At 63.9% G+C, this 26,768-nt stretch overlaps 1 protein-coding gene across 2 annotated transcripts in view; it reads right to left on the bottom strand.

Moving 5' to 3' along the window:
• Nucleotides 1-977: 977 nt before the first annotated feature.
• The window catches only part of BCR (BCR activator of RhoGEF and GTPase), a 37,599-nt gene continuing 11,808 nt past the window's right edge, over nt 978-26,768 (bottom strand). Inside the window, exons 1-23 of one of the 2 annotated variants that reach the window (XM_051973388.1) lie at nt 18,172-18,265; nt 17,342-17,505; nt 16,477-16,581; nt 16,174-16,359; nt 15,296-15,403; nt 15,114-15,174; nt 14,743-14,795; nt 14,288-14,428; nt 11,255-11,376; nt 10,733-10,901; nt 10,297-10,416; nt 10,019-10,094; nt 9,518-9,622; nt 9,270-9,344; nt 8,479-8,576; nt 8,144-8,275; nt 4,210-4,269; nt 4,033-4,142; nt 3,310-3,449; nt 2,945-3,079; nt 2,643-2,748; nt 2,379-2,541; nt 978-2,070 (exon numbers count right to left, since the gene is read on the bottom strand). In XM_051973388.1, coding sequence (XP_051829348.1) covers nt 1,981-2,070; nt 2,379-2,541; nt 2,643-2,748; nt 2,945-3,079; nt 3,310-3,449; nt 4,033-4,142; nt 4,210-4,269; nt 8,144-8,275; nt 8,479-8,576; nt 9,270-9,344; nt 9,518-9,622; nt 10,019-10,094; nt 10,297-10,416; nt 10,733-10,901; nt 11,255-11,376; nt 14,288-14,428; nt 14,743-14,795; nt 15,114-15,174; nt 15,296-15,403; nt 16,174-16,359; nt 16,477-16,581; nt 17,342-17,428 — 2,442 coding nt within the window. In that variant the 5' untranslated portion in view covers nt 17,429-17,505; nt 18,172-18,265 and the 3' untranslated portion in view covers nt 978-1,980. Of the gene's footprint in view, nt 2,071-2,378; nt 2,542-2,642; nt 2,749-2,944; nt 3,080-3,309; nt 3,450-4,032; nt 4,143-4,209; nt 4,270-8,143; nt 8,276-8,478; nt 8,577-9,269; nt 9,345-9,517; nt 9,623-10,018; nt 10,095-10,296; nt 10,417-10,732; nt 10,902-11,254; nt 11,377-14,287; nt 14,429-14,742; nt 14,796-15,113; nt 15,175-15,295; nt 15,404-16,173; nt 16,360-16,476; nt 16,582-17,341; nt 17,506-18,171; nt 18,266-26,768 lie in introns of those variants that run through there. The other variant, XM_051973387.1, reaches the window with a different exon arrangement.

Below are 26,768 nucleotides of genomic sequence, written 5' to 3'. Positions count from 1 at the left end.
ACAGGGTCCCCTTGTCCCCGGGACCCCCTCCTCCCCTAGCTGACGAAGTTTATGAGGGGCACGAATTTGTCCCGGGACCCCACCCTCCCCCTCCCCCTTCCCCTCCCCTGAGAGCCGGAGCCCACCGGACCCGTCCGCAGGGACTCCACCCCAGCAGCAGTTCTGGCCAGCCCCGGGGCCTCCCCAGTAGGAACGCAAGCTCCCTGGAGGCCGGGCTGTCCCGAAGCCCTTGGAGCCGGAGGGCGGAGCCAGGAGCCGCGGGAGGCGGAGACTGCCGGGCCGGCCTCCAGGCCGGAGAGTGGGTGGAGCCTCTTCATGGAGGCCGCTCTGCGGCCTTGCACTCACTTAGGACTAGCAGAGTCACCGGTGGGGGCTCAGGGGTCGTGCGCCCCAACTATTCAGTGAGCCCCCAGGGGAGGGGGTCTTGCCCCGGCTCCCAGTGAACAGGAACAGTCTCGCTTGCCTCGGGGGCCACAGAAGCCGCTAAGATCTCTGTGCCCCAGCCCCGGAGGGGGGGTCAACCAAGCCCGTGCAGATGGGGGGCCCTGTGGCGCCCATCTACTCTCCTTTCCCCTCCCCCTGCCTCCAGGAAGCCCAGATTCCCTCCAAGCAGATGAAGCGTCCACAGAAATCCCAGCGACCACCCCGGCCTCTAGCCCCCCCAAGCAGAGCTGGGATCACCCCGGCCCCGAGCCCCCCCAAGCAGAGCTGGGATCACCCCGGCCCCGAGCCCCCCTCTCCTGGCTGAAGCGGAGCTCGAGGTCACCCGGCCAGTCTTTGCCCAGGAACGTTCTCTGCACTTCTGGGGGACGGGGAGGTGCCTGAACACTGAGACGGGAGCTCGCTACCCACAAAGCCGGGTCTTTGGGCGACGGCCCGGTGAGGCCGCCTTTCCCGGTCCCCACCCCCAGCCCCTTTCTCGGGGCCCCCACCTCCCGAGCGGCGCGGGGACGGCTGGATGGCGAGGGGCGCGGGAGCACAATAAAATCTGTGGTTTAATAGTCAACATTCCACGTCCTATATAAATAAGAACTGAGGGGGACGGGGGGCCGGGCAGGGCCCCCCCAGTGTCTACAAGCCGCCAGAGATGGGGGGGGAAGAGGAGGAGGAAGGTCCGTAACTTCTCACCTGCCCGAACCGCAGGGGTTCCCAGGGCAGAGGAGGCCGGGGCTGCCACCAAGGGCCCGGCCCGGACAGATGGGGCCCGGCCCGGACAGATGGGGCCCGGCCAGGACAGATGGGGCCCGGCCAGGACAGATGGGGCCCGGCCCGGACAGATGGGGCCCGGCCAGGACAGATGGGGCCCGGCCAGGACAGATGGGGCCCGGGCCAGGACAGATGGGGCCCGGCCAGGACAGATGGGGCCCGGCCAGGACATACGGGGCCTGGCCAGGACATACTGGCCCAGGTCCGCACAGGCGGGTGCAGGCCCAGATGGACCAGGCCCCAGGAGGAGCTTCCTGCCCCCGCAAACCTCAGAGAGCAGGGAGAGGCCGGAGCCCCTCCCCCCAGAGAAGACTTCGCTCCCAGGACGCCCGGGCCCTCGTCAGCGCAGGGGCCCCAGAGAGGGCGGAGGAGGTCGGGGGACTCGAGATTCAAGTATCGGAGTCTCTTCAGACACAAAGTGAGAAGGAGAAGTCGGTCAGCAAGCGGAGGCCGTGGGGGCCACTGGTGGCGGTGACGGCTAAAGAAGGCCGGGGGCCGCACCGGGGGTGGGGGGGGGGCCGCGCCCTCGGCCCTCTGGCAGGGCCTCCATGCTCGAGGAGGTGGGAGAGGGAGCGGCGCGGGGGGGTCTCAGGGCAGGCCGCCTCCCCGAGAAGCCTCGGTGTCCTCCTGGCCGGGGGCAGGGAGCCCGCCGGCTCTGCTCTCGAGCCCTTCCCGGGGCCCCCGCCTAGTGCCGCCTCTGCTCCCCCTGCCACGGGAAGGGAGGCTCCTCGTGCTCCTCTCAGGGCCCCCGGGCCCCACTCCTGCCGCACCCGGTCACACTTCGGTGGAAAAAAGGATGCTCTGTCTCTTGGTGTCGGGGGCCGGCAGCGTCTCCAGCTGCAGGAAATAGAGCAGCACCTGGACCTGGGGGGGGGGGGGGAAGGTGAGAGGCCAGCCTCAGCAGAGCGCCCCCAGAGTGGGAGCACGATGCCAGTGGGAGAGCACCAGAGGGAGGGCGGGTAGTCCACTTGTGGGGGGTGAGCCCGGGACTGGGCGTGGCCGTTCTCAGCACCAGGCCAGCAGGCCCCCCGGCCCCTGCGTGCCCCCCGCCCCCTGCTCCGTGTGCCCCCCGCCCCTGCGTGCCCCCCGCCCCCTGCTCCGTGTGCCCCCCGCCCCTGCGTGCCCCCCGCCCCCCACCCTCCATGTGCCCCCTTCCTCCGTGTGCCCCCCACCTGGGCCATGACCTCCAGGGACCAGCTGTCCGCCATGGTGAGGGGCTGGCTCGGGGCAGGGGGCGCCTTGCTCTCTTTCTCCGAAGGCCTCAGCAGGGTGGGGCCGAAGACCGTGGCCAGGTTGTGGAGCGACATCTTGTTGACCGTCTCCTTTTCGGCCACCCTGGGGGGGAGGGGAGGGGCGGTGAGCGCGGGCCCGGGGCCCAGGAGGGGCAGGAGCCCAAGCCCCCCGGCCCTTCCCTCCCCCAGCCCCTGGGCCGCTACCTTTTCAGATGGTCCAGAAGGAAGAGGAAGGTGAGGAGGCTGGGCTCGGGCAGGGACAGCAGCAGGTTCAGCATACAGCTCTCCTTGGCCACGGGGTCGGAGAGCGCTGCCGGGAGAGGGGGGCGTGAGGGCCCCGCGCAGGGTGGGGCGCCTGGTGTCCCTCCCACCTCTCATGGCGGCCCTGGGAGACGGGCACGGGTTCTGGGAGATGGGCACCCCTGGGAGACGGGCACAGGGCCCTGGGAGATGGGCGTGAGGGGCACAGGGGAGTGGTGGGGCAGGTGCCTGGCCCAGGGACGTACCGATGCCCTCGGCAAAGCTGGGGTAGAGCTCGTCGGTGAAGAGGGGCTCGGGCAGCTCCCGGAAGTAGAGCTTGAGTGTCCCCGCGATGGCGTTGACGTCCATCTCGCTCATCATCACGGACACGTCTTTATTGTCTGAGAGCAGATGGGGGGGGTCCGGGCTGACCCGGGGCGACGCGCCTCCTCCCCCTCCCTCCAAGGCCCGGCCGCCCCCGGGCCCCCCCATCCGCGCCAGCAGCGCTCGTTCCCCCCAGCCCGAGCCACCCCCCCCCCCGAACTGTCCCATCGTGCTGGGGCCGGCCGGCTCAGGGGAAGGCCCGGGGGGCCCTGCCGACTCCCCCCGCCGGAGCCCCGGGAGAACTCACTGACGTCGAAGGCGGCCTTCAAGGCCTGGATGTCGGTGGCCACCCCCGACACGCGGTAGATGCCCACTTCCTCCATGCCGCGGCGCTCGATCTCCTCCACGCACTGGCGCACGATGTACGGCACCTTGGACCTCTCCCTCCTGCCGGGGACAGGGCCCGCGGGGAGTGAGCGGGGAGGCGGGGCACCTGCCCCCTCTTCTGGGGGAGGACCCCAGCCTGGGGCGGAGCTCAGGGTCCGGTGACCGCCAAGCCCCTCCGGCCCCCCAAACCTCCCCGGACCCCAGAGCCCCTGGGGCTCCCCTCCTGCCCCTGCTGAACAACTTGTGAGGGACCAGGGAGGTCCCTCCTGTGCTCAACCTCTGCTCCCTCCTGGCACTGAAGGCTTCCTGACAGATGTGAGGTGCCCCCCCCACTGACTAGCTAAGGAAACTGAGGCACAGGGAGGTTAAGCAACTCCCCAGGATCTGAAGCCCAGGTTCTCTGCGCCCCCCGGGGAAGGCCCAGCCGGAACCTGCTCCCCTTTCCTCCTCCCTCCCCCCGGGCTCGCCCTGCTCCCTCCCCTGCCCCAGCACCGTCTCCAGCCCCGCCCACTCGCTGCCCCTTCGCTACTGTGCCGTCCGCCCCTCCCCCTGCCGGAGCCCCCGGAGGAGTCAGGGCCCGATCCCCTGAGGCCCCGTCGGGAGGAGACCCTGGCCCAGAGCCCCGGGCGGGGCCGCCACTCACTTGGTGACCACCCCGATCTTGACCCCGAAGACGCCCGTTTGCTTGCGGGAGGGCATCCTCTTCAAGCTGAACTCCCGGCTGGTGAACTTCACCGACAGCTTCACCTCGATCTGCCCGGGGAGACGGAGGTCAGGGGTCGCCCTGCCTGCCCGGCCCCCCCGCCGGCCCCCCACTTACACCGTTCATGGCGATGATGGCCCGCTGCCAGTCCTTGTCCTGGAGGGCCTGGGGGTCCAGCTGAAAGACAAGAGCCGCCCTTAGCGCTGGCCCCCCCCGGCCCGGTCTCGGGGCTCGGGCCGGCACAGAGGCTCCTCCGGGGTCCCAGGTCGGCAGGGAAGCCCAGGGAACACGGCAGCCCGGGAGCCTCCGCACAGGCCGTCCGGGCCCCGAGGCGGGAGGGGGTCTCGTGCCGGCTGCCCCCCCGCCCAGGCCCACGTCACCTCGGCCCTGCCCGCTCTGTGGTGGAGGGGGGCCCACAGCGTCCGGCCCCGGCAGGGCCCCTCCTTCATCCTCGGCCTTGGGGCGCTCGGGTCTGAGCCCGGTGCCCCCGCGGGGCCGCCTTAAGCCCCACCCCCGCCCGGGATGCCCCAGCCCCGGCCCCTCCACCTCCTCGCCGGGAGGCTTCCGGGAGACCCCCAGAGACGGGGAGCTCCCCCAGGGCCAGCCCCCTGCCCGTGACCTCCGGACGCCCATCGCATGCGCGCCTGTTTGGCTGTTGCTGCCCCATCGGGCCGTGGAGGGGAGGGGGAGGGTAGAACACGCCACTTCTGGCCCTTTTTGTAAGCCCGGCACTGAGCCCAGTGCCCGCATACAGGAGGCGCTGCATAAATGTGGGTGGATGACTGCAAGTCACCAAGTATGTTCCTGGTGCCGACACCGGCCCCCCCCCAGCCCCATGATGCGCCCGAGCAGCCCCAGCCCCTCCTGTCTGAGCCCCCGGGCGCCCCCCCCCCCCGAATAGCCCAGCCTTCCCCAGGCCTCTGGACTAGAAGGCGAAGAGGAGGGCCAGAGGGAGGCCCTTGGTCGGGGGAAGCCCTGGGGCCGTCCCAGAGGGTCACCGGGAGGAGGGAGGTAACGGGGAAAAGGAGGCCGACGCGGGGCAGTGGTGGGCATCCCCTCCCCCCAATCAGCATGACCCCGGAGTGCTGGCAAAGGCGCCCGGGGGCACAGCCTTGGTTTTGGCACAGGACCCTCGCCAGGCCCTGGCGCTTCAGAGAGCAGCCGGTGGCCTGGAGGTGCCCACCAGACTGGTCTAGGGCCCCAAACCCCGCCACGCCAGGGGCCCTGCCCACGGCATCCCTGCCCACAGCGTCCCTGCCCATAACATCCTTGCCCACAGCATCCCTGCCCCCCACGTGACCCATATTTCTTCACGTTCCCCTTTAATCAGCCCCCAAGAGGGCTCACACAGGCTGGTTCACCAAAGGGTCTCGTGCTGGCGCCCGCAGTCAGCCTCCCAAAGACCCCGGCCCTTCCCCAGGGTCCCCCAAGTGCGCCTGATGCGGGAAAACTGGCGCTGGCCCTGCTTTGGAGGCTGAGTAAGGAGAGCTTCCGTTCACGCCAAAACAACAGTGTCACTCATGGAAAAGAGGGAGCTTCCTCCCTCCCGGAGGACCCCCCACCTCCGGGCCCAGCACTTCCTCTGTCAACAAACACCGCTGCCCAGGCCGGTTTCTAAGGGCGTCAGCCCCGGTGGCTGCTATCCAAGCAGCAGGTGATTCACCGACCCCTGCCGGGAAGCCCCGGGGTGGGGGAGCGGGGGGCTGCTGGGAGGTGAGTGAGCCTCCTCTGGGGCAAGCTTGGGGGCACAGCCCAGAGCACCCAGACCAAAAGCCAGCCCCAGCTGGCCGTTCCCAAGAGGAACCCAAGCTCCTTGCTCGGCTGCCAATGGGCAGCCCTGGGTCCCAAGCCAGCCTGGCATTTTGCCCGCTGAATCCTAGCTTCCCTTGAAGCTCAGCTTTGGGGTTCCCCCACTTCTCGGTCACAGCCAGTGCCAGGGAGCACTGCCCCCCATTCCCAGTCACACCCGGTGCCAGGGGGCACTGCCCCCATTCCCAGTCACAGCCGGTGCCAGGGAGCACTGCCCCCCATTCCCAGTCACAGCCGGTGCCAGGGGGCACTGCCCCCCATTCCCAGTCACAGCCGGTGCCAGCGCTATTTTCCCTCAGGAGTCTGCTCTCCTGCATGTGTTCAAGACATCATAAGGTCCCTCCCAACGACATCAGCAAGGAAGGGGGGCGGGTCCCTCCGCTCCCTCGCGACCCCGCTGTCCCCACAAGTCACCGTGCTTGCATCACCGAGCTAGGAAGCCACCCAGGAAGGCTGGGGGTTAATGACTCTGCCCAAAATCACTGAGCAGGCGGCAGAGCGCGACCTGAACTCAGAACTTAGGGGGCGGGGACTCTCTGCATCGGGCCACCCTGCTTCCTGCTTCTCATGCTCCGGCGGCCGGAGAGGACGGCTCTCACGGGGGGCGCCAGGGGCTTCCGATGTATGACCTTCCTGCCTCTCCTGGACATGTGCCTTCCGGGGCCTCCTTCCCAATCCCATCTATGGGAGCGCCTTCCTCGTCCTCCCAGGCCCGCCTCCCCTCACGGCTCTGGCCGAGGCCCCCTTAGTCCTCAGTGACTGCCAACCGCACTCCGTCATCATGCCCCCCGCAGCTCTACTGCCTGCTTCAGCTCCAGGCCGACTGTGCCCCCAAATCCTCCCCTCCTCCCGACTCCCCCATGCTGCCGGAGGCCCCCGCCAACCACCACACAGGGCCGGGCTCTGGCTGCACCCCCACAACGGCGTCTCCGAGGAGGGGCCCTTCCTGCTCCCGTCCCGCCAGAGGAGGAGGCCGGCCTTCTCGAGATGCGCCAAGGGCACGCGGAATCGGGATGTCCAGCTGCCTAATTCCAGAAAAAGGGGGTACCGGGGAGGGACGGGACCCCTCCCCAAGGAGGGGAAACCAGATGAAAGAGAAATCCAACCAGGACAGCCCCAAGGCCGGAAGGAGGGCCCCAAGCTGGGGAAGGCCCGGAGCCACCGGCGTGTTCTCCCGGCGGGACGCAGAGCCGGCCGGGCCCGTAGAGGAAGGGCTGGGGAAAGCAGGAGGCGAGCTGCCCTCCCGGCACAGGAGAAGGGGAGCTGGGGCTCCCGCTGGCAAAAACCGGGCCCCGGGTGCGAGGGTTCCTCGTCCCCCGGAGGACACATTTCCAAGCGCATCACCAGCCCCCCCCGGGAGGTTAAGGGGCAGATGCAAGGCCTTCGAGGCTCTCCATGGAGCAAGTGTGAGGAAGCAAAGCGACAGTTCTAGAGCCCAAAGCCTTCTGCGGCACGGACCCCTTGGTGTGAAGGTCCCGAGGGGCGGATCGGGGGCCCTTCTGTCGCTCACCGCCGGCCCCTCACAACAAACAAGTGTCAGCTGCCCGCCCTCCTTCTCGACGGGTGGGACCCACTGCCCATTGCAAGGGCAAGATGAAACCCTGGGTGGCTCCAGCCCTAGACCCTCACAGGGCCTTCTGAACTCTAGAGAGGTTCGGCCGCCCCCTCCACACGGGAGAGACCAAGAGGATGAACGGGGCCGACGGAACGAGTCGCCGGACGATCCGCGCGGCTCACTCGGTGCGCCAAGGACGGCGGCGCAGAAAAATGCCCGGAGGCCGGGGAGACGTGGCCCGAAGGCCCTAGAGAGAAATATGAGGGCAGCCCGAGGGAGACAGGGAGCCGGCGCCCAGGCCCTCGAGAGGCCCAGAGCGCGGGAGGACAATTGCAGTGGACGTGGCTGAGGGACTGGGAGAGGGAGGACCGCCATGGACACGTGGGAGCCCAGTCCAGGCTTTCAAGAGCACCGCGTCTCAGAAGAGCAGCCCAGTGGGGGAGAGGAAGGCGGCCCACGGAGGGGGAGGGAGGAGCGCGGCCCGCGGAGGGGGAGGGAAGCGCGCAGCGGGGCCCACGGAGGAGGGAGGAGGAGCACGGCCTGCGGAGGGGGAGGGAGGAGCACGGCCCGCGGAGGGGGAGGGAGGAGCGCAGCCCACGGAGGGGGAGGGGGGCTCTGTGCCCGAGGGCACCGCGGCACTGTCCCGCCCAGGGGGGAGTGTCAGGGGGGTGGGGGGGAGAGGTTCACCTGCATCTGCCCCTTGCCCATCATGCGGTCCGTAGTCTCGCCGTCTTCCCTGCTGAGCCTGGTCTTGTGGTAGCATTTCTCATAGCACAGGAGCCGCAGGGTCTGCGAGCCCTCCAGCTCGATCTCGAATTCCTGCCGTGGGGAGGGGGGGCAACGTCACCCCCGCCCGGCTCCAGACGGCGGGAACGGGAGCAGCGAGGGAACAGGGCGGGCAGAGGCCACAAGGGGGCCGTGGGGCGCCCCTCCCAGGCCACTTCCAGCAAACTGTCCCTCGGGGAGAAGTCATTTCCAGAAGAAGCTACTCTCCTCCTGTGCCCCTCCCCCTCCCTCCTCACCTCATTCCAGTTGGGCTCGGCCGTGTCCCTGTAGACCCGCGTCTTGGCTTTGTTCACGAAGTAGCCGAAGGAGTCGACCTCCAGGGTGCAGTAGAGATCTGGGGGGAGGGGGGAGGCTCGGATACCTCAGGGCACGGGAAGCTCACTACCTCTCAGGCCGGCCTCCAAGGAGCCGACCCGGCGGCCCCCGGGCTGGCCCTTCCCCCCCAGCTGGCAGAGCACCTGCGGGCCTGTTTTATCCTGACCCCCTCCCCCCCGGAGCACTCCCGAGGTCTCACAGGGACAGGGAGGCTCCAGGTATCCTGCCCCCACCCCCGGAGCACTCCCAAGGTCTCACAGGGACAGGGGGGCTCCAGGTATCCTGGCCCCCCCCCCCGGAGCACTCCCGAGGTCTCACAGGGACAGGGCACCTCCACTTCCCCAGAGCCTCATTCCCTCCCACCTGGACTATGGTATTGTCTGCCTCAGCTCCCTCAGCTCGGCTCCCTCCAGGGTTCCCACTCCTCGTTATCCCCGAGGCGTCCCCCGGCCTCCAGGAGCAGACACGGAACCCTCCATTTGCTGCCCGAGCCCTCCTTGCCCAGCCCCCTCCTCCCCTCCCCATTGGATTTCCTGCCTCCGGGTTCGAGGGCAGCCGCCCGGCCCAGTGCCCAGCCTCTGCACAGGCTCCCCACCCTGCACCTGGAGCACACGCCCAGTCACGGGGCCACGGACCCCCTCGCTTTCGTCCCACCCACGCCTGGGCCACGGAAAAGGGGGCACGGAGCCGCTCGCAGGCCGGGGCCACTCACTCGAGCTCTGTTTGAATCCTGTGGCCGAATGGACGATGACGTTCAGAAAGCCGTAGAGTCCGGTGGATTCATCATCTGGGAGAGAGGGGGAGGATCAGAGCTGAAGAGGGGGGCAGGGACGGGGAGAGGAAGGGGAAAGGGAAGGAGAGATGGAGGGGAGGGGGAGAAAGGGAGGGGAAAGGAGAGGGAGGAGGGAGATGGAGAGGAAGGTGGGGAAGGGGAGGGAGCGGGGAGGGGGGCTGGCCCACCTTCCTTGTTGATGGTCAGGGGGATGTGATGGACGGTCTGCAGCTTGACACAGGAGTTGGTCAGCATCTGGATCTCCAGGGAGGTGAGAGAGAAGCTCTTGAAACCTGCCAACAACAGGAGGGTTAGGGGGGCAGAGCCAGCGTGGGGAGGCCCCAGGGGCAGGCGGGGGAGGGGAGAACCTGGGAAGTCTGGGCCCCCAAACCCACTGGGCGTGACCACGTCTCTGGGCTCTGGGGCCCTGGGGCCTCCTGAGAGCCATAGACTCCTCTCGGCTCCACGCAGTGTCCCCGCCCCGGCTCCTTCCCAGCAGAGCAGGAGGAGGCCTGGAAGGAGAGAAGCCTGAAGGCAGCACAGGGGGGCCCTGGGCCCTGGAGAGCCAGAGCGCAGGGAATGGCGCAGGAAGGGGCCAGAGTAAGAAGGACCGGAGCGGTGCACGGTGGGCAGGCCCGGAGGCTTTCTCAGCCCGGCTGCGGGACCCCCGGCCCTCCAGAGCCACTCACACTTCTTCTGCTGCTCTCGGACGTTCTCCCTCCACTCCGCGCGCTCATAGTCGGATGAGATGAGGAACGTGTAGCTCTGGAAGGGACACACAGAGCCGGCCATGACTCGCTGCCCCGCTCCACAGATGGGCACCCCAAGGCCATTCTGGCCGGCCCCCCCGCCCACCTCCAGTGTTCCCCCCTCTGGTGTCCCCTCCTTCCAGTGTCCCCCCCCCATGTCCACCCCCCCACCAGGCTCTTCCTGGCAGCATGAGTCCCTGCCCACTCCCCGCGCCCACCTTGCCGTGGCGGTTGTGGACCCTGAAGGCCATGCTGGGCGACATGAGCAGTAGCAGAGACTCTTGCTCCGAGAGCTTCTTCTTAAGCCTCTCGATGGCCTTGCTGCCTTTGTTTGCCCTCTGCCAGGAGAGAGCCAGGTCAGGAGGCCAGGGGCAGTAGGGGGAGGGGGGGAAACGGGGCCTTCCCTGGGCACCCCGGCATCCAACTAGGGACCGATGCCCAGGTGCACATTTGGGCTCCAAAGGCTCCAGAGTCCAGGAGGCCTGGCAAGGGGCAAGCCCTTCTCGCCAGAGGTCCCTGCCCCTGAGTCCCCCTGCCCCTGACAGCCCACTTCACCAGTTTTGTGAAGGGGACTTAGGGTGGGATCCTCAGGAGGTGAGAGGGAGACTCCGTGGCCCCTTCCCTGCTCACACCACCCCCTGAGATGGCTCTGACCTTTTCCCGCTGAATGTCACTCTTGAGCTGGGAGATCTTGATCTTCATGGCATCTAGCTCCTCGTCGGGCACCAGGGGGATGGTGGGCGCCGCCTCGGCCTCGTCCAGGGTCTGGAAGCTCAGGTCTGTGAGCGGGATGTACCACTTGCAGTCGTATTGCTGGTTCTTCCTAGGAGTGGGAGATGCGGGGGGTGGGCTTGGGGCGGGTCCCAGGCATGGGGGATTTCATAGACCTCGGTTTCCCCAGATGTAAAGAAGGCAAAGTGAACGATCTGCTCTGGATCCCCCGAGCCCAGGGAAGGGGGCCCTGCCTTGGCCCACCCCCATGAGACCTAAAAAAGTCTGGGCACTGTAGCACTGGGGGAGGGGCAGCACCCATCCCATCCTTCCCCCCAGGAGGAGCCTGGAGCCTAGAACTAGCCCCTGATGTCACAGAACTGAGGGGAGGGGGGCAGAGCCTGGCTAGGGGGCAGAGCCTGGGGCACAGGGGGCCGGGCCAGGTTGGGAGCACTGGGAGCTCACCCTCCTAGCTGCTTCTTGAGCTTGGCACACAGGAAGAGGTCCGTGAAGAGAAAGACATGCCGGAGCTTGCGGGCACCCTCCACCAGCTCCACCATGAAGCTGTCCTTCAGGAGCTGCCGATGCTGTCCCGGGGAGCAAACGTCACTGGGGGGGGGCCACCACTGCCTCGTCGGGCCGACCCTCCCCCCTCCCCCACCTGGGGGGGGGGGCCCATGCCTGGAGCTGGGAGAGCGATCTGGCAGAGCCCACTGCCACCACACATCCATACCCTGCACGCACGCTACCCCCGCAGACTGTCCGGGGCACTTATGCCACCAGGTGGCCACGCCCATGTCCGGGACCCGCCCCCTCACACACACATGCAAGATACCATGGCATGTGATGGCTGCCCTCGGGAAGCTCCCCTTCTCCGGAAGGGGAAAGGTCATGATCTGAGAAGAAGGGGGAAGGGGGCAGTAACCACGGCAAAGAGGGCTGCTCATCAGAGCTGGCATATAAGCTGAACCTTGAAGGATGCCGGGATTCTAAGAGGCAGAGAAGAGGGGGCACTGGGTCCCAGGCCAGAGGACCAGCCTGGGACTTCACCCAGAGCTGGCACAGAGCTGGGAAAATGAGGACGGGCAGCTTTGGACATCAAGGAAGGAAGGGGAACCACAGGGAATGGACCTGAAGGACCCCCCAGCCCCTCGTGGCTCAGATCCCCGCTCTGCAGTGTTTACACCCGGGGGAGTGGCCATTGTGGGGGGCAGCTGCTGCCCCCCTGCTCAAGCACAACCAGGCCTCCGAAGCCTGTGCTTGCTGCCTGAGGTAGGACTGCCAGAGGACCCCGAAGCCTGTGCTTGCTGCCTGAGGTAGGACCGCCAGAGGACCCCGAAGCCTGTGCTTGCTGCCTGAGGTAGGACCGCCAGAGGACCCCGAAGCCTGTGCTTGCTGCCTGAGGTAGGACCGCCAGAGGACCCCGAAGCCTGTGCTTGCTGCCTGAGGTAGGACTGCCAGAGGACCCCAAAGCCTGTGCTTGCTGCCTGAGGTAGGACTGCCAGAGGCGGGCCAACAGAGCAAGAACCCGAAGCCGGCCGCATCCCGGCTCTCTGCCCGATGCCCGATGCCATCCATTAGAACTCCCTGCCACTGCTCTGAAAGGCGTTTCTGGGCCCAGGACACAAGGATCCCCAGAACCGGGGCCCAGGCTAGGGGCTTCAGATGGCTCACAAGGGATGGCCGTTGGGGCCAGGAAACTGGGGGCTTAGGGGGTGAGCTGCATTCACCCACGGGCATCCCTGACTGCGACCCACTGCTATCACTTGGCCCAGGGTGGGGACCCGTGGGGAGGCTGCAGGAGCTGCCGCTGTGCCCCAGTCCCAGGACTGGCAGACTCCTCCCCCAGTTAAGCCACTTTGCTCCCTGTCCCCGGAGGCCCACTGAGATGGGACTCTAAATCTATGGCTCCCACCACATCCCAGGGCCGCCCGCGCAAGGAAGCGGCGGCCCCCTGGCCACGTCCAGCGCCGGCCCCGGACCCTATCCCCTCTGGCCGACGACCCCGTGCCCCCACGGCCGTTTCTGGCCAGACCGACGCTCCCTCAGAGCCCACAGGCAACGCGCCAGCTAAACTGGACTGCGTGCTGCATCTCCTGCCTGCGTGCCTCTGCAACGGCTGGACCCCCCCCCCCCCCCGGATGCCCTCCTTGCCTCACCGCTCCCCGCTCCGGAACTCATTGTCAGTTTTGTCTGCACCTCGTGCTGACCTTTCTGTAAGCGGGGCATGACTCCCCGGGGAACGCCGACTCCCTGGGGACGGGCCTGGCCCACCAAATACTAGGGTAGCTCCCTCAGTAGATAGTGAGCTCCCCAGGAAGGAAGGTATTCAAGAGGGGTTGGGGATCGTGCAGAAGGAATTCCCACTTCAGGTTAAGGGATGGCCAAGCGGCCGCCGACTCTCTGAGCGCTTGTTATCCTGGCAAAGTTCAGTCTCGGGTACAACGCCTGGGGAGGACCATCGCCCAGGCAGATGGCCCTCCCGGCACTCCCTATGGCTCCCCAAACCTCTTCCCTCCTCCTCCTCCCTCTCTCGCCAATCAGCAAGGCAGGGTGAGGAGGCAGATTGAGCCTCGGGCGCAAATCACCAGGACGCCCTTCCCCAAGTAAGGTGGGGCTCTGCCAGGGAGGTGGGAAACGCCAGCCCTTGCCATCACCCTGGACTCCCCAAAGGACTCGAGCTCTTCCTTCCTTACTAACATGCTTGCTCACAAGCTACCTTCCTCCCCCATGTTTGCTCGCTCGCTCGTTCACTTGTTCACTCGTTTGCTCGCTTGCTTCCTCATGTACATGTGTACTTGCACACTTATTTCCTCACTTGCTTCCTCATGCACATGTACAATTGCACACTTATTTCCTCACTCGCACACTTCCTCATGCACATGTGCACTTGCACATTTACTTCCTCACTTGCTCACTTCCTCACGCACATGTGCACTTTCACACTTACTTCCTTACTCACTCCCTTCCTCACACACACACACACTTCCTCATGCACATGTAGAATTGTACACTTATTTCCTCACTTGCACATTTACTTCTTCACACTCATTTTCTCACTTACACATTTCCTCACTTTCTCACATCCTCATGCACATGAGCACTTGCACACTTATTTCCTCACTTAATCACTTCCTCATCCACATGTCCCCTTATACACTTCCTTACTCGCTCACTCGCTCACTTCCTCATGCACATGAGCACTGACACACTTATTTCCTCACTTGTTCACTTCCTCATCCACTTGTCCACTTATACACTTCCTTACTCACTTTCTCACTTCCTCATGCACATGTGCACTTGCACACTCACTTTCTCCCTCACTCCCTTCCTCATGCACACGTACACTTGCACACTTATTTCCTCCCTCCCTTACTCATACACGTGTACAATTGCACACTCACTTTCTCACTTGTACACCCATACACTTCACTCACTCGCTTGCTCACTCACACGCTTCCTCTGTGCTTCCTGGCAGGGGCGCTCGCGCTCACTCACCTCGCCCTTCTTGACTGTCATGGACTGCCTCCGGGGCGTGATCTCTTCGTTGATGCTGGACAGAAAGTTCTGGGAGATCCTCAGGGCGTCCTGCAGCAGGGGGTGGTCCGGGTGGCTGGGAGGCGTGTGCTTCAGCAAGTCCTGCCCCCGAGGAGAGAAGGCGGCAGTGATGCTTCTGCATCACGCCAAGGCTCAAGAGGGGTCAGAAAGGGGGAAGGTGGGCGCAGTGCCCCCCGGTGCCAGCCTCCTGGGCGGGGCACTCCCTCTCTAAGGTGACCCAGCAGTGGCTGGCACAGCCAGTGTGTGTGGGGGGGAAGAACGCGCCATCCCCCGGGCGCAGCCGCCCACGCCCACGGCCCCCCTCCCCCCCATGCCCGGGCCTGGGCCCCGGACCTGTTAGTGCTCACACACGTGCACACACTCACTCACACGCTCACGCGTTCCCGCGGACTCACGTGAAGGACCAGGGTACTGCGGGTCACGCGGTCCACGGGCTTGTAAAGCAGAGCTGAGGACAGAGGGGAGGACGTCAGGCCGCTCCCCACCTCGGGCCCCAATGGGGGGCAGGGAAGGGAGTTCTTAGGGCCCCAACAGGGGGCAAGGGAGTCCTAAGGGCCCCGACCAAGGGTTTCTGGGCAGTTGGGACCCTCTGAGAGGGGCAGAAGGCTCCGTGGGGCCCTGGGGGGGACAGGCCGGCCCTGGGCTCATGCTCAGCCTGGACAAGGCTCAGGTTCGAAGGCCCTGGGCGCCCCTCCAAGGAGAAGGAAGCCCTGCCCCCCCTTCCCCTCCCTCTCCCCTCCCCTTCCCCCGGGTAGCGGAGCCTCACTTTCCAAAGAATTTTTGGTCGTCGGATCTTTGGAGTCCTTCATGCTTCGGGCTCGCAGGTTCTGCAAAGGAAACGGCCAAAGTCCGCGGCGGGCCTGGCAGGGGCCGGGGAGGGGGCCCCCAGCCAGGGCCCAGGGGGCGGGGCTGACCGGCGCCCGCAGGCCCACCCCTGCAGACCGCTACCTCCGAGATCTCGGCAAACTGGGCGTTGGCCTGGCAGCACCGGTCCGCCATCTCGATGGCCGCCTCGTAGTTGTCCACGAAGGCCCGGTACACCCCGAGCTGGCTGGCCTGGGGGAGAGAGCCCGGTCAGGCTGGCCGCGGCCCCGGCCCAAGGGGGAGGTCCCAGGGCAGCCCGAGGGAAAGAGCCCGGCAAGGGCGGGGCCGGGGGCCGGCAGGCTCAGACAGACGGCCCTCATGGCGGGTGACAGAGACTCCCCAAGAGTGGCACGTGCCTGGAGGACGGCCGGGCTCTGAGCCTGAGCCCCAGCACTCGGTGGTCAGCGGCTCCGGGCCCTCCGAGGTCACCGCCTCGGCCCATGTCGTCCCCTGGGCCCCCGAAGTAGGCAGAGAGAGACAGAGACAGAGACAGAGAGAGAGAGACAGAGAGACAGAGACAGAGAGACAGAGAGAGACAGAGACAGAGAGATAAACAGAGACAGGGAGAGAGACAGAAACAGAGACAGAGAGAAACAGAGACAGAGACAGAGAGAGAGAGAGACAGAGACGGAGACAGAGACAGAGAGATAAACAGAGACAGGGAGAGAGACAGAAACAGAGAGAGAGACAGAGAGATAAACAGAGACAGAGAGAAAGACAGAAACAGACAGAGAGACACAGAGACAGAGACAGAGAGAGACAGAGACAGAGAGATAAACAGAGACAGAGACAGACAGAGAGACAGAAACAGAGGGAGAGAGACAGAGAGAGAGAGAGAGATAGAGACAGAGACAGAGAGACAGAGACAGAGAGAGAGACAGGGAGAGAGAGAGAAGGAGAGAGAAGCTTCAGGGTCAGAAGGACATGAGGGGAGGGCCCCGGCCGGGGGCACACTCACTCACCAGCTTCTGGAAGAGGTCCCCGACCTGCTGCTGCTGGCTCCAGCGCTCCACACGGGGGCCCAGCCCGTCGTAGAACTCCTTGTGGATCTCGTAGAGCTCCGGGACGTTGAAGAAGATGGTCTCGATCTGCTGGCCCGTCAGCACCGGCTGGGACGTGGTGGCTGCGGCCTTGAGGGGCTTCATGGGCTGCGGGGCCGGCGCTGAGTGAGCCGGGGCGGGAGCGTCTGGGCCCGGCCCCGCCGCCCCCCCCCCGCCCCCTCCCCTCCTGGCGCGGCCCGCCCCACCAGCCCCCAGCCAGTCTACCAGCAGCAGGGCCTCCAGGTGGCCCAGGTAGGTTTTTTCACTGTCCAAGATGGCGGACAGGACCCATCTTCTCATCTCCAGGCCCTTCTCCACATCCAGCTCGCTCTGCGGGGAGAGAAGTTGGGCCCGGCCGGGGCGGGCGGTCAGCTGTGGGAGCCCCCCGGGACAGAGAGCCTGCCGGGGATGGGGCCGCGTGGGGCGCCAACCCCCGGAAATGTTTCCCGCCAAAGGCCGCCCCCCCAGGAGGGGGCGACAGGAGGACGGCGCGTTTTCTGCCCCCTTGAGCGACCCTTACGATTGCCTTGGGAGGGCAATGCTGCGGTGACTCCCATCTCACAGATGAGAAAACCAAGGCTGATGGAAGTGAAGTCACGAGCTGGGAAGTGGGAGGCATCCCAACCCTTGGTGCTCCTGGGCCGTGAGTGCTCCGCCCGGGGCCCAGCGCCGGGGAAGCTCCCGAGGCTTTTCTGCTCCTCACACCGACCTCGGCCCAGTGGCCGGAGACTAACATTCAAGCCCCCTTCCAGCTCCTGATCTCTCCCAACTCCCTTCCCCCCCTTCTGCCTCCAGAAATAGGTTCTGGGGGGGGGGCGGTGCTGCCCCCGTTCCCACTCAAGTCCTGCCAGTCATCCCAGTCGTTCCCCAGCATCCCCCCTCCCCCCCGTCTGCCTCCAGCAGCCCCCCCCCCCCCACTGACTGACCTGGGCCAGGCCCTTCACTGCCGCCTGCCTCACTTTCCCAGCATAAAGGGGGCACCCTCCTCCCAGAGTTGCTTTTTGGGCTTTTGGGGGCACACAGTCGGTGTCTCATAAATGCTCCTTCCCCTCCCACGGAGCGCGCCCCGCCCCCCGCCGCCAGCACTCACCGTGCCCGAGGTCAGCGCGTCGCGGCCGACCCTGCTCTGGCCCCCGAGGCGCGGCGAGGAGGAGGGCGAGTCGTCGATGAAGGGCATCCGGTCCTGCTGGCGCCTCTGTTCCTCCGCGTGGTCCGCGTCATAGGCGTAGCCCGGCGGGGTCCCGAACGCCGTGTCTGCGGGCAAGGAGGCGGGCGAGCTCAGGGCGCGCCCGGGGCCCCCCGGGACGAAGGGCCGGAGACTCTGGGGGAGCGAGCCGTTCGGCAGGGAGCCTCTCCTGGTGCTCCCTGAGCACCTACTACATGCCCCCAGCTGGAGGCTGGAGGACTCACTCTCAGAGCCTCCCGCAGGCAGCTGGGGGCCCCTCGGACGCCTGAGAGAGCCCGGCAGTCGCGTCCTCCCCTTCCCGGAGCGGCCGGAGGCCGAGGCGGGGCCGACAGGGGGCCGTGGGGGTGGGTGGGGGTCGGGTCATAATCTCCAGGGGGGCCGGTCAGGGGGAGGGCAGCCCTGGGGCCGGCTCCCTGCTGGGGCTGGGCCGGAGCCGGCCGCTGCCCTCCCCCCCGGGGCCCGAGGTGACTGGCTGCTGCCCCAGGCCTGGGAAAGTCCCGCCCCCCCCAGCTCAAAGCCGGCCGCTGCCCCCCCCAGGGGTCCCTCCCCAGGGATGAGAGCCAGGGCTGAGGCTGAACCTCCTCCGGACAGGAATGAGACGCCTGTGGGGGGGCAGAATCCTGGGGACACTCGGTCCGATGGCCCAGCCCTGGACTGTGACACTGGCAGGAGTAACGGAGCCTCCCCTCCCCCGACCTGGGCCTCCTCCTCCCCTGCCTCCCCCCGGAACGCACCTGGTGCCAGGCCAGGGGAGAGTCCTTCAGCCCCCTCAGCACGGGCACCATGCCCGCCTCCCTGCCCAAGGTCTCTGTGGGCCCGACACCCCGAGACTGCCCCTGGCACGAGCACCCGGAGGCGAGCCCCAGCCCAGGGTGTGTCTGGCCAGACTTTGCCCTCTGGGCCGCCTGGGTGGGGTAGAGAGGAGGCTGGGACAGGGCCCGGCCTCCGCCGTCCCCTCGGGCCTGGGTGTGAGCCCCGCTCTCTGTGTGGCCCTCCCCCCGACTGCAGGGGGCCCCCAAGTCTCGAACCCCAAGCCCCCAGCTGCGATCAGGCCCCACGGCCCCGAGGACAGAGGCTCTCGGCCCCACAGACGGCGACAAGGAGCGGAGCCGGGGGGGGACCGGGGGGTTCCGGGAGGGGTCGCGACCACGCGGCGGGCCCGGCCTCGGGGCAGCGGCCGAGGATCCGGGAGTCCCAGAACTCAGGGCCGGGGGCTCACCCACAGGGGCCGGAGGGCGCCCCCGCCGTGGCGGACCCGGGAGAGCTCGGCTGGGACGGGCAGAGCTGTGGTGAGGGGGGAGGGGCCGCGGGCAGAGAGGGAGTCAAAGGTGTCGCGTCTGTCCCCTCCCAGGAGGGCCCTGGAGGAGGGGGGAGGGAGGGAGCCGCTTCTGAGCGCGACCGGCCGCGGGAGGTTCTGGGATCCGAGGACCATGGAGAAGCCATCGGGGCCCATCGGCCTTGAGGGCCCCGCCCCCTATGTGGCTCCAAGGCCCGTGGGAGCACCAGAGAGTGGCGGAGAGGAGCCGGACCCAGTGAGAACGCCGCGGCCTTCGGCGCCGTGCCAGGGACGCGCGCTCTGGCCGTAAAGAAAGAAAAAGCACCAGAAGGAATCGGGCAACAAGGGGAGAAAACCGGCAGAGACCTTCCTCCCCGCGGATGAGACGCCGAGAGACCCGGAAAAGGCTCCGGAAACGCGCCGGGGGCACTGTGGCAAAAACCCACCCGAGCCCCTCTGAGGGAGGGGAAGGCCCGAGCGAAGTCCCTGTGGACAAAGGGAAGCGCTTGGGCATCCGCCTGCCAACCCCGAGAGCTCTGAGAGCGCGAATCCGGTCAGGCCCCAGCGGTTGGAAAAGTGTCAGCCGTTCACGGCCAGGCCGGGCTCATGCAAGGAAACGGACAATCCTGCCCACACTGGGCTCCTTCGGGGCCGTCCCAACCAAGCTGCCCAAACCATTTTGTGGAACGAGAATAAGTAACAAAATTCGTCTGGAAGAACAAAAGGGCAAGAAGATCAAGGGAATTAATGGAAAAACATAAAGGAGGGTGGCTCAGAAGTGACAAACCTAAAACTCTAACCTGCGGTCATCAAGACTCCATGGTACTGACCGAGACAGAGGGCGCTCAGTGCAGCAGATTAGCTACACGCGCTGCAGTAAGCAAGGCCTGAAGCCATCGAGGACTGGAGCCGCCTCCCAACTCTAACCTCTGGAGAAAGAGCTCACTTTCTGACAAAAATTGCTGGGAAAATGGGAACTGTCAGAAACTGGCGTAGACCGACAGCTCGTGGCTCACGCCAAAAGAAGTTCCAAATGGATGCCCGGTTGGGCCATAAAGGACGATCCCGCGAACAAATGAGGAGAACGAGGGATAATTTACTGTCAGATCTCTGGAGAAGGGAGCAAATGACTAAAGAACTGGAGATCGTTAGGCAAGGAAAACGGACAACTTCGATGACATGAAATTAGAAAGGTTTTGCACCAACAAGATGAAGAGAGAAGTACAAATCTGGGGGGATATTTACAGCCAGTATGTCTGACAAAGGTTTCATTTCTCAAGTACATAGAAAACTGTGTCAACTCTAAGAGAATGCAAGCCGTTCTCCAACTGATAAATGATCAAAGGATGTGAACGATTTTCAGATGAGGAAATCAAAGCCATCTACGGTTGCGTGAAAAAAAGCAACCGGGTCCCTCAGCCCCTCCACGGCCCGGCTCGGAGCCCCCAGCCTCGGCCCTCGAGGCCAACTGCCAGCCCGGCCCCGGGAACGCGGCAGAACCTGCTCGCTGTTAGCGCAGTTAGGAGCCCGCACAGACGGGGGCACTGGTGTGAGCGGAATAAGAAGGGAGAGTGTCTAAAAGATAAAGGGGGGAGGGAGGGAGAGAGGGAAAGGAAGGAGCCCAGGCCCCAAATTATCCGCCACAAAAGAGGCAAGAAAAGGCTTTTACCGGAGGCCAGAAGCGAGGGGAGCCCAGCCAGTGAACTTCATTTACTCTCGTCAGAATCGGCTCATGTGGCCACAGAAACTTGGCTCAGCCTGCAGGTAAGTGCGAGGGGAAGGGGAAGGGGACAGGAAGGAGAGCGCACCGGGAGGGGAGGGGGCGGGGGGAGAGGGATGGTCAAAAACAAAGCACCTCTGAGGAGGGCCAGGAAGAGAGAGAACGGAACAGATGGGGAACTGACAGTTTCTCTGATGAAGACCTCGTGGCTCAAGCAGAAGGAACAGTCAGAGTTAAAAAAAAAAAAAAAAAAAGCCATTCCTCGGCTCATAAATGATCCAGAGACATGGACAGTTGTTAGAAGAACTGACCAAGCCTTTTATAGCCACGTGGGAAAAAACAGTCTCACTATTGGAGAAATGTAAATTAAAACCCTTCTGAGGCAGCACCTCACCCCTACACACTAACGCAGGGGGCAAAGGACAAATGTTGGAGGGAACGAGGGGAAAATGAGGCGTCGAGGCATTGCTGGTGAAGTTGTGAACTGATTCAGCCGCTCTGCAGAGCGGTTCAGAGCTATGTCCAAATGGGGATAAAATCAGGCAAACCCTTTGACCTAATAATATCACTACTAGGTATGGAGCCCACGAGAGATTTTTGGAAGGAAGGAAAGAAGGAAGGAAGGGAGGGAGGGAGGGAGGGAAGGAAGGAAGGAAGGAAGGAAGGAGAGAGGGAGGGAGGGAAGGAAGGAAGGAAAGAAGGAAGGAAGGAAGGAAGGAGAGAGGGAGGGAGGGAAGGAAGGAAAGAAGGAAGGAAGGAAGGAAGGAAGGAATAAGAAAGGAAGAAAGAAAAAGAGAGAGAAAGAAAGACTGAGGCAGGGAGGAAAGAAAGTAAAAAAGGAAAGAAGGTAGGAAGGAAGGAAGAAAAGAGAAAGGAAGAAAGAAGGAAGGAAGAAAGAAAGAGAGAGAAAGACTGAGGGAGGGAGGAAAGAAAGTAAAAAAGGAAAGAAGGTAAGGAGGAAGGAAGGAAGGAAAAAGGAAAAAAGAAAGGAAGGAAGGAAGAAGGAAGGAAGGAAGGAAGGAAGGAAGGAAGGAAGGAAGGAAGGAAGGAAGGAAGGAAGAGGAAAGGGAAGGAAGCCAGGGCGCTGGTAGAAGAGGGCCTGGCTCCCTCTGGCCCAGGAGGAGCGGGCTCCCCAGGTGACAAAGTCCAGGAAGGGATGCTGCAGCGCCGGGGCAAAGGTCAGCAGAAGGTGAGCCCGGAGGGTCTGGGAAGGCCGGGCCCAGGAGCCAACCCTGGAGGAGCCTGGGCAGCAGATGGGGAGCCGGCGCCGGCCAGGCCGCAGCCATTCGCTCTCTCTCCATTGCCGACTGGCCTCGGGAGGGGGCGCCAGAACTGGGCCACATTCTATTCCAGGCCTGATTCTCAGAAGGAGGAGGAGCATGGGGGAGGGGCGGGAGGAGCCTGAGGTGTCTGATACAGGCTGGGGGAGGGGTTCAAAGGGTCCAGAGGAAGGACATATGGACGTCAGCGGGAGCCCGAACAGCTTAATCTCCCTCCCCTCCAATCTGCCCAGAAGCCTTTAGCCGGGTCTTAATGCTCCAAGTGAGCCTGAGCCGCCCTGCCCAGGGAGCTCAGGGGGAGGAGGGGGGCTGCAGGCCCAGAGAAAGGGTCACTGCACGGGGGGAGGGCACAGGAGGGGAGGGGGGCAGAACCAGAGAGGGACCACGGCACAGAAGGGGGCCCCGGGGCAGGAGGGGGCCCCGGGTGGGAAAGCGGAGGCACAGAACCAAAGAAGGGACCACCTCCTGCTTCTCGGCTCCCCACCCTCACCTGGCCCTCTTCCTTGTCTCCACCTTTACAACTGAGCAGCTGCACTGGGCCGCCTCCTGCGCCCGGCCCTATCGCCATTTGCTTGTGGCCTTCGGGACAGATGAGCCAATTTTACTGGGATAGGATGGGGGAGGAGTGGTCAGACTATCTTCCTGAAAAAGATCTGGGGGACTGAGTGGCCCTCAGGCTGAGAGAAGAAGTCACTCTAATGGGAGGCAGCAGGCGGGACACTCCCCCAGCCTCTTGGGTTATGTTAAAAGGGGAGGGACCCCCATGATGAGGGAAGGGGCCGGCCCCAGCTCTGTCCTCACCACACCCCTTCTGTCCATTTCTAGGAGCCAACTGCCATTCATTCGTTTGAGAGTGTCCAGAGGAGGCCAACAGGACAGACAAAGGACACAGAGGAAACGTGTGAAAGATGGAGCCGTGTTTATCCTGGGAAAGAAGACCCAAGGGGCTGGAACAGCTGGGGGGGGTGGGGGGCGCCCAGAGGGCCAAGTCTGGAGTCAGCCAGCCTCAGACACTTACCAGCTGCATGACCCTGCGCAATCCAGGGTCTGCCTCAGTTTCCACTTCTGGCAAGACTCCAGGACTTCTGACTCCAGGCCCAGCTCTCTGGTGCCACCAGCTGTCTCTAGCCAATTCAACCATTAGGCTCCCCTGAGGTACCCGGTTTCTACCTGTCCCTATGCTACACAGTCACTCTAATGAGCCTGTCATTGTCCTCAGGGCTACCTGGGTCAAGGATTCTCCACCTAGCTTATCTACCCAGTAAAAACGGCTCCAATAAGGACAGACTAAAGCTGGTCTCTCCAAGACACGCATGCAGGCAGGGCAGCGCTTAGGTACTCTCCTGGAACACAGGTGGGAAGGGGGCTCAAGTCACCACCCCGGCATCGGGGCTGGGTTCGAGCCAGCTTAGGCCCACAGGCTGAACTTTGGACCTCAGGATTTGCCCAGGCAGCTGGTCCGACTCTCAGTGATCCCGACACTAGGAGACCCACCTCCTTGGTAATGCTTCACTGACAGACTCCTCCCTCCCCAGGCTGCTGAGGTCACCACACTCAGAGCTGGCTCTGGGGTTCCCTCGACTAACCCTGCTCTCAGGTCTGCCCTGCCACGAGCAAAGCAATGTCTTCCTCTCCTCAAAACATGCGACCGTCCTTCAAATATCTCTTGGCCAGACTAAACATCCCCAGTGATTTTTTTCCCCTTATAATTAGATCTCCTTTTTAAAACCAAACTCATTGTCTTTTCCTCTAAACCACACATGCATGTGTGTACATGGGCACACACTTTCTCTTAATCCCTTGGCTCCTACTCTAAGGGAAATCCCAGGCTCCTTGCTTGCTCTCACCCCAGATCAAAAAAGGTGCCAAGGCCTGTTGATTTCACCTCTGTATCATTTCTGGTCCATTTCACCTTTGCATCTCATGTCAATCTCACCTCTCCCCCACCTCTGGTCAATCTCACCTTTCCCCCACCTCTGGTCAATCTCACCTCTCCCCCACCTCTGGTCAATCTCACCTCTCCATCATCTCTGGTCAGTTTCACCTCTCCATCATCTCTGGTCAATCTCATCTCTCCCCCATCTCTGGTTAATCTCACCTCTCCATCATCTCTGGTCAGTTTCACCTCTCCATCATCTCTGGTCAGTTTCACCTCTCCATCATCTCTGGTCAGTTTCACCTCTCCCCCATCTCTGGTCAATCTCACCTCTCCCCCATCTCTGGTCCGTTTCACCTCTCCATCATCTCTGGTCAGTTTCACTTCTCTACCACTTCTGGTCAATTTTACTTCTGCCACGATGGCACTTCTCTCTTTTGACCCTAACCCCACCCTGGTGCAGACCTTCATCCCCTCACTAGGGCAATAGCTGCTGGGGGCAGGGCTCTGTTGATGTCAAGTCTCTCCCCACTCCTGTCCATCCTCCATTCAGATACCAAAGTGATTTTCCTAAAATTTAGGTTTGGTCACATCACCCCTTACTTACTCTATAATCTGAAGTGGCTCCCTATGGGCGCCAGGAACAAATACAAAATGCCATCTGGCATTCAAAGCCTTTCCTAATTCAATCCCTTCCTCCCTTTCTAGTCTCCTCACCTTTACTGTCCACCCTCTCCCTCCCACACTCTATAACCCAATGGCTTCCTGACTGTTCCTTACACATGCTCTCCACTTCCAAGCCCGGCCTGTGCCCTGGCAGTCCCCATGCCTGGAATACTCCAGCTCCTCACTTCTATACGACGCTAGTTTAGGTCCTCATTTTCCTGGCTTTAGGACTTGGGCCGAAGTCCTCTTCCAGGGCTCTTTTATGTCTCTCAGCTGAGTCACCCCCTCCCCAACACACCCACACCTACACGTTCCTTTCCTGTGCTGAGCATCCTCAGTTCATCCTGCCCACATCTTGTTTGTCTGTAGCTGGCGCTCTCCTCCATTAGATCGTGAGCTCCTTGAGGACAGGAATAATGCACCTGCCTGGTGCCTGACACACAGTAAGTGCCTAATAAATGCCTGCTGACTGACCGACAGTAAAGAACTTCTTCTCCCAGGGCAGGTTAGCCGTGCCCGGTCTTAGAGAGCTGCCAGGGACACTGAGGGGTTAAGTCACTTGCCCAGAACAATAACAGGAACAGCTAGCTAGCTTTTGAGATTTGCCCAGTGCTTGAACTATATGATCTCACTTGATCCTCACAACGACCCCCAGATGGGTCCCTGTCATGTCCCCCATTTTACAGACAAGAACCGAGACTCAGAGCAGTCAGACATTTGCTAAGGATGGAGCAGGGGCAGGACTCCATCTTATCCTGTTTGGTTCCCAAAGTGGCCCCAGATGCTCCAGGGGACGCTGCCAAGAGGGTCAGAAAAGTCTGTTCCCCCAGCGGCCGCCTCCCCTTGTCCCGAGGCAGCCCGTGTCTGAGCGTTCGGCTGGGAGGCCGGCCTCCTGGCTGCGCAGGATCCCCGCCCTGGCTCGGGGGGCAGCTGCCGCCCACCTTAGCAGGCCTAATCCTCTACACACATGATCTCACTGGATCCAAACAAGCCCGTCTGTGGAGCGGGTGAGTCAGGCTTTATTATTTCCGCTTTCAATTGAGGGAAATGAGGCCACCAGATGAAGTGACGTGTCCGGGGCTGCCCAACTAAGACTGGAGCTTCCTGATGTCCAGACCGGGTGGTCTACCCACCAGGCCGTCCAGCTGCCCCTCGTTTCTGCTGTCCAGAGCCGAGAGCAGTTTGTTTGGTGGAGACCAGTGAGCTTTCGGTTTCTGGGAGAATTCAAGAACTCCTTCCGAAGGGATAGATTAACGGCCACGTGACAAGAATAAACGACGTTTCCGGGGCACTTTGCAAAGCGCTGATCTACGCGAGTCATTTAACCCTTGACCCCAAAGAGGCCCCCAGCGTCTGCAGGAGGTGACGTCACGGGCGGGGGGACCACCCCTTCTCCGGCAGGGATTGAAGCCGGGCTTGGGCAAAGCTCAGGATAAAATTCTCGTGGAGGCCAGGCGAGGAAAGGGCCCCTTGGGGCCCTGGTCTATTTAACACCTGGGCCTGCCTCAGTTTCCTCACCTGTGAAATGGGGATATCGGCACAACCTCCCTGGGCTACCATTGTATTTCTCTGGCAACGCTAAGCCTGACACTCAGGTACAAATCCCTGAGGGCAGGATGAGAGGAGCAGTTAGGCCGCAACTTAAAAAGAACCTGGGGGTCTGAGTAGATCATAAGCTCGGTGTCAGCGGGAGCAGAAGGGTTAATGTGAGCGGGCTGATCCCAGGCGGCCCCAGGAGCCCAGCCCCCGCAGAGCAGAGGGTCCCACCTGGGCCCACCCGGACGGGCCACACCTGGGTTCGAAGGCCAAAGCTTGAGAAAGATGGTGTCTGAGAGCGACCACCCGGGGAAGGGCCGGGCGCGGGGGGAGCCAGAACCTCCTCCGGAGAGCGTCAGCCCCGGCCCTGCCCAGACCCCAGACCAGGCCCTCGCCCGAAGCCTCCGGAGGCTCTCCCACGTGGGCCCCTCCTCAGGCCGGCTCCCCCAGCACAGGCCTTGTCCAGAGCTGCCCCCCCGCTGCATCTGTAAAATGGGCCCTGGGCGACCCTAACCCTCCTTCCCCAAATCCCCGGCACAGGCGGCTGGGGGGCAGGGCAGGGTCCTCCTGGGCCGGGGATGCTGGGGTCTGTGGGAGGCTGACTCCGGCCCGGGGGCTTCTAGACTGTTCCCAGGGACTAGAGCGGAGGCGACAAGGGCTGCTCCCCGCCCCCCGGCCCCGACACCCGTCATAAGCAGCTGGCCCGGCTCCAGGCTGCAAGGAAGGCTTTCATCTCTCAGTTTTCCCAGCAGTGAAATGGGATAATGATCTCCTCTGTGCAGTGTCAGGCCTGGGGGAAGAGGCAGGTCCCCACCTGAGAGGTGATAACCAGCCCGGCCTGCCCCGGCGCAGGGAGGAGGCGCCACAGGAGGCCGGCCAGGCGGGAGCCTCTGACCCCGGCACCGCCAGACCTTCACCCCCCGCCCAGGCAGAGCCCCAGGGGGCAGCAAGGGACAGGTGACGGCAGATCCTGGGGT

The sequence above is a fragment of the Antechinus flavipes genome, chromosome 1 (assembly GCF_016432865.1).
Source record: "Antechinus flavipes isolate AdamAnt ecotype Samford, QLD, Australia chromosome 1, AdamAnt_v2, whole genome shotgun sequence".
Taxonomy (NCBI): domain Eukaryota; kingdom Metazoa; phylum Chordata; class Mammalia; order Dasyuromorphia; family Dasyuridae; genus Antechinus; species Antechinus flavipes.
Note: the sequence above shows the minus strand (reverse complement) of the source record. Positions and strands in the feature narration are given on the sequence as shown.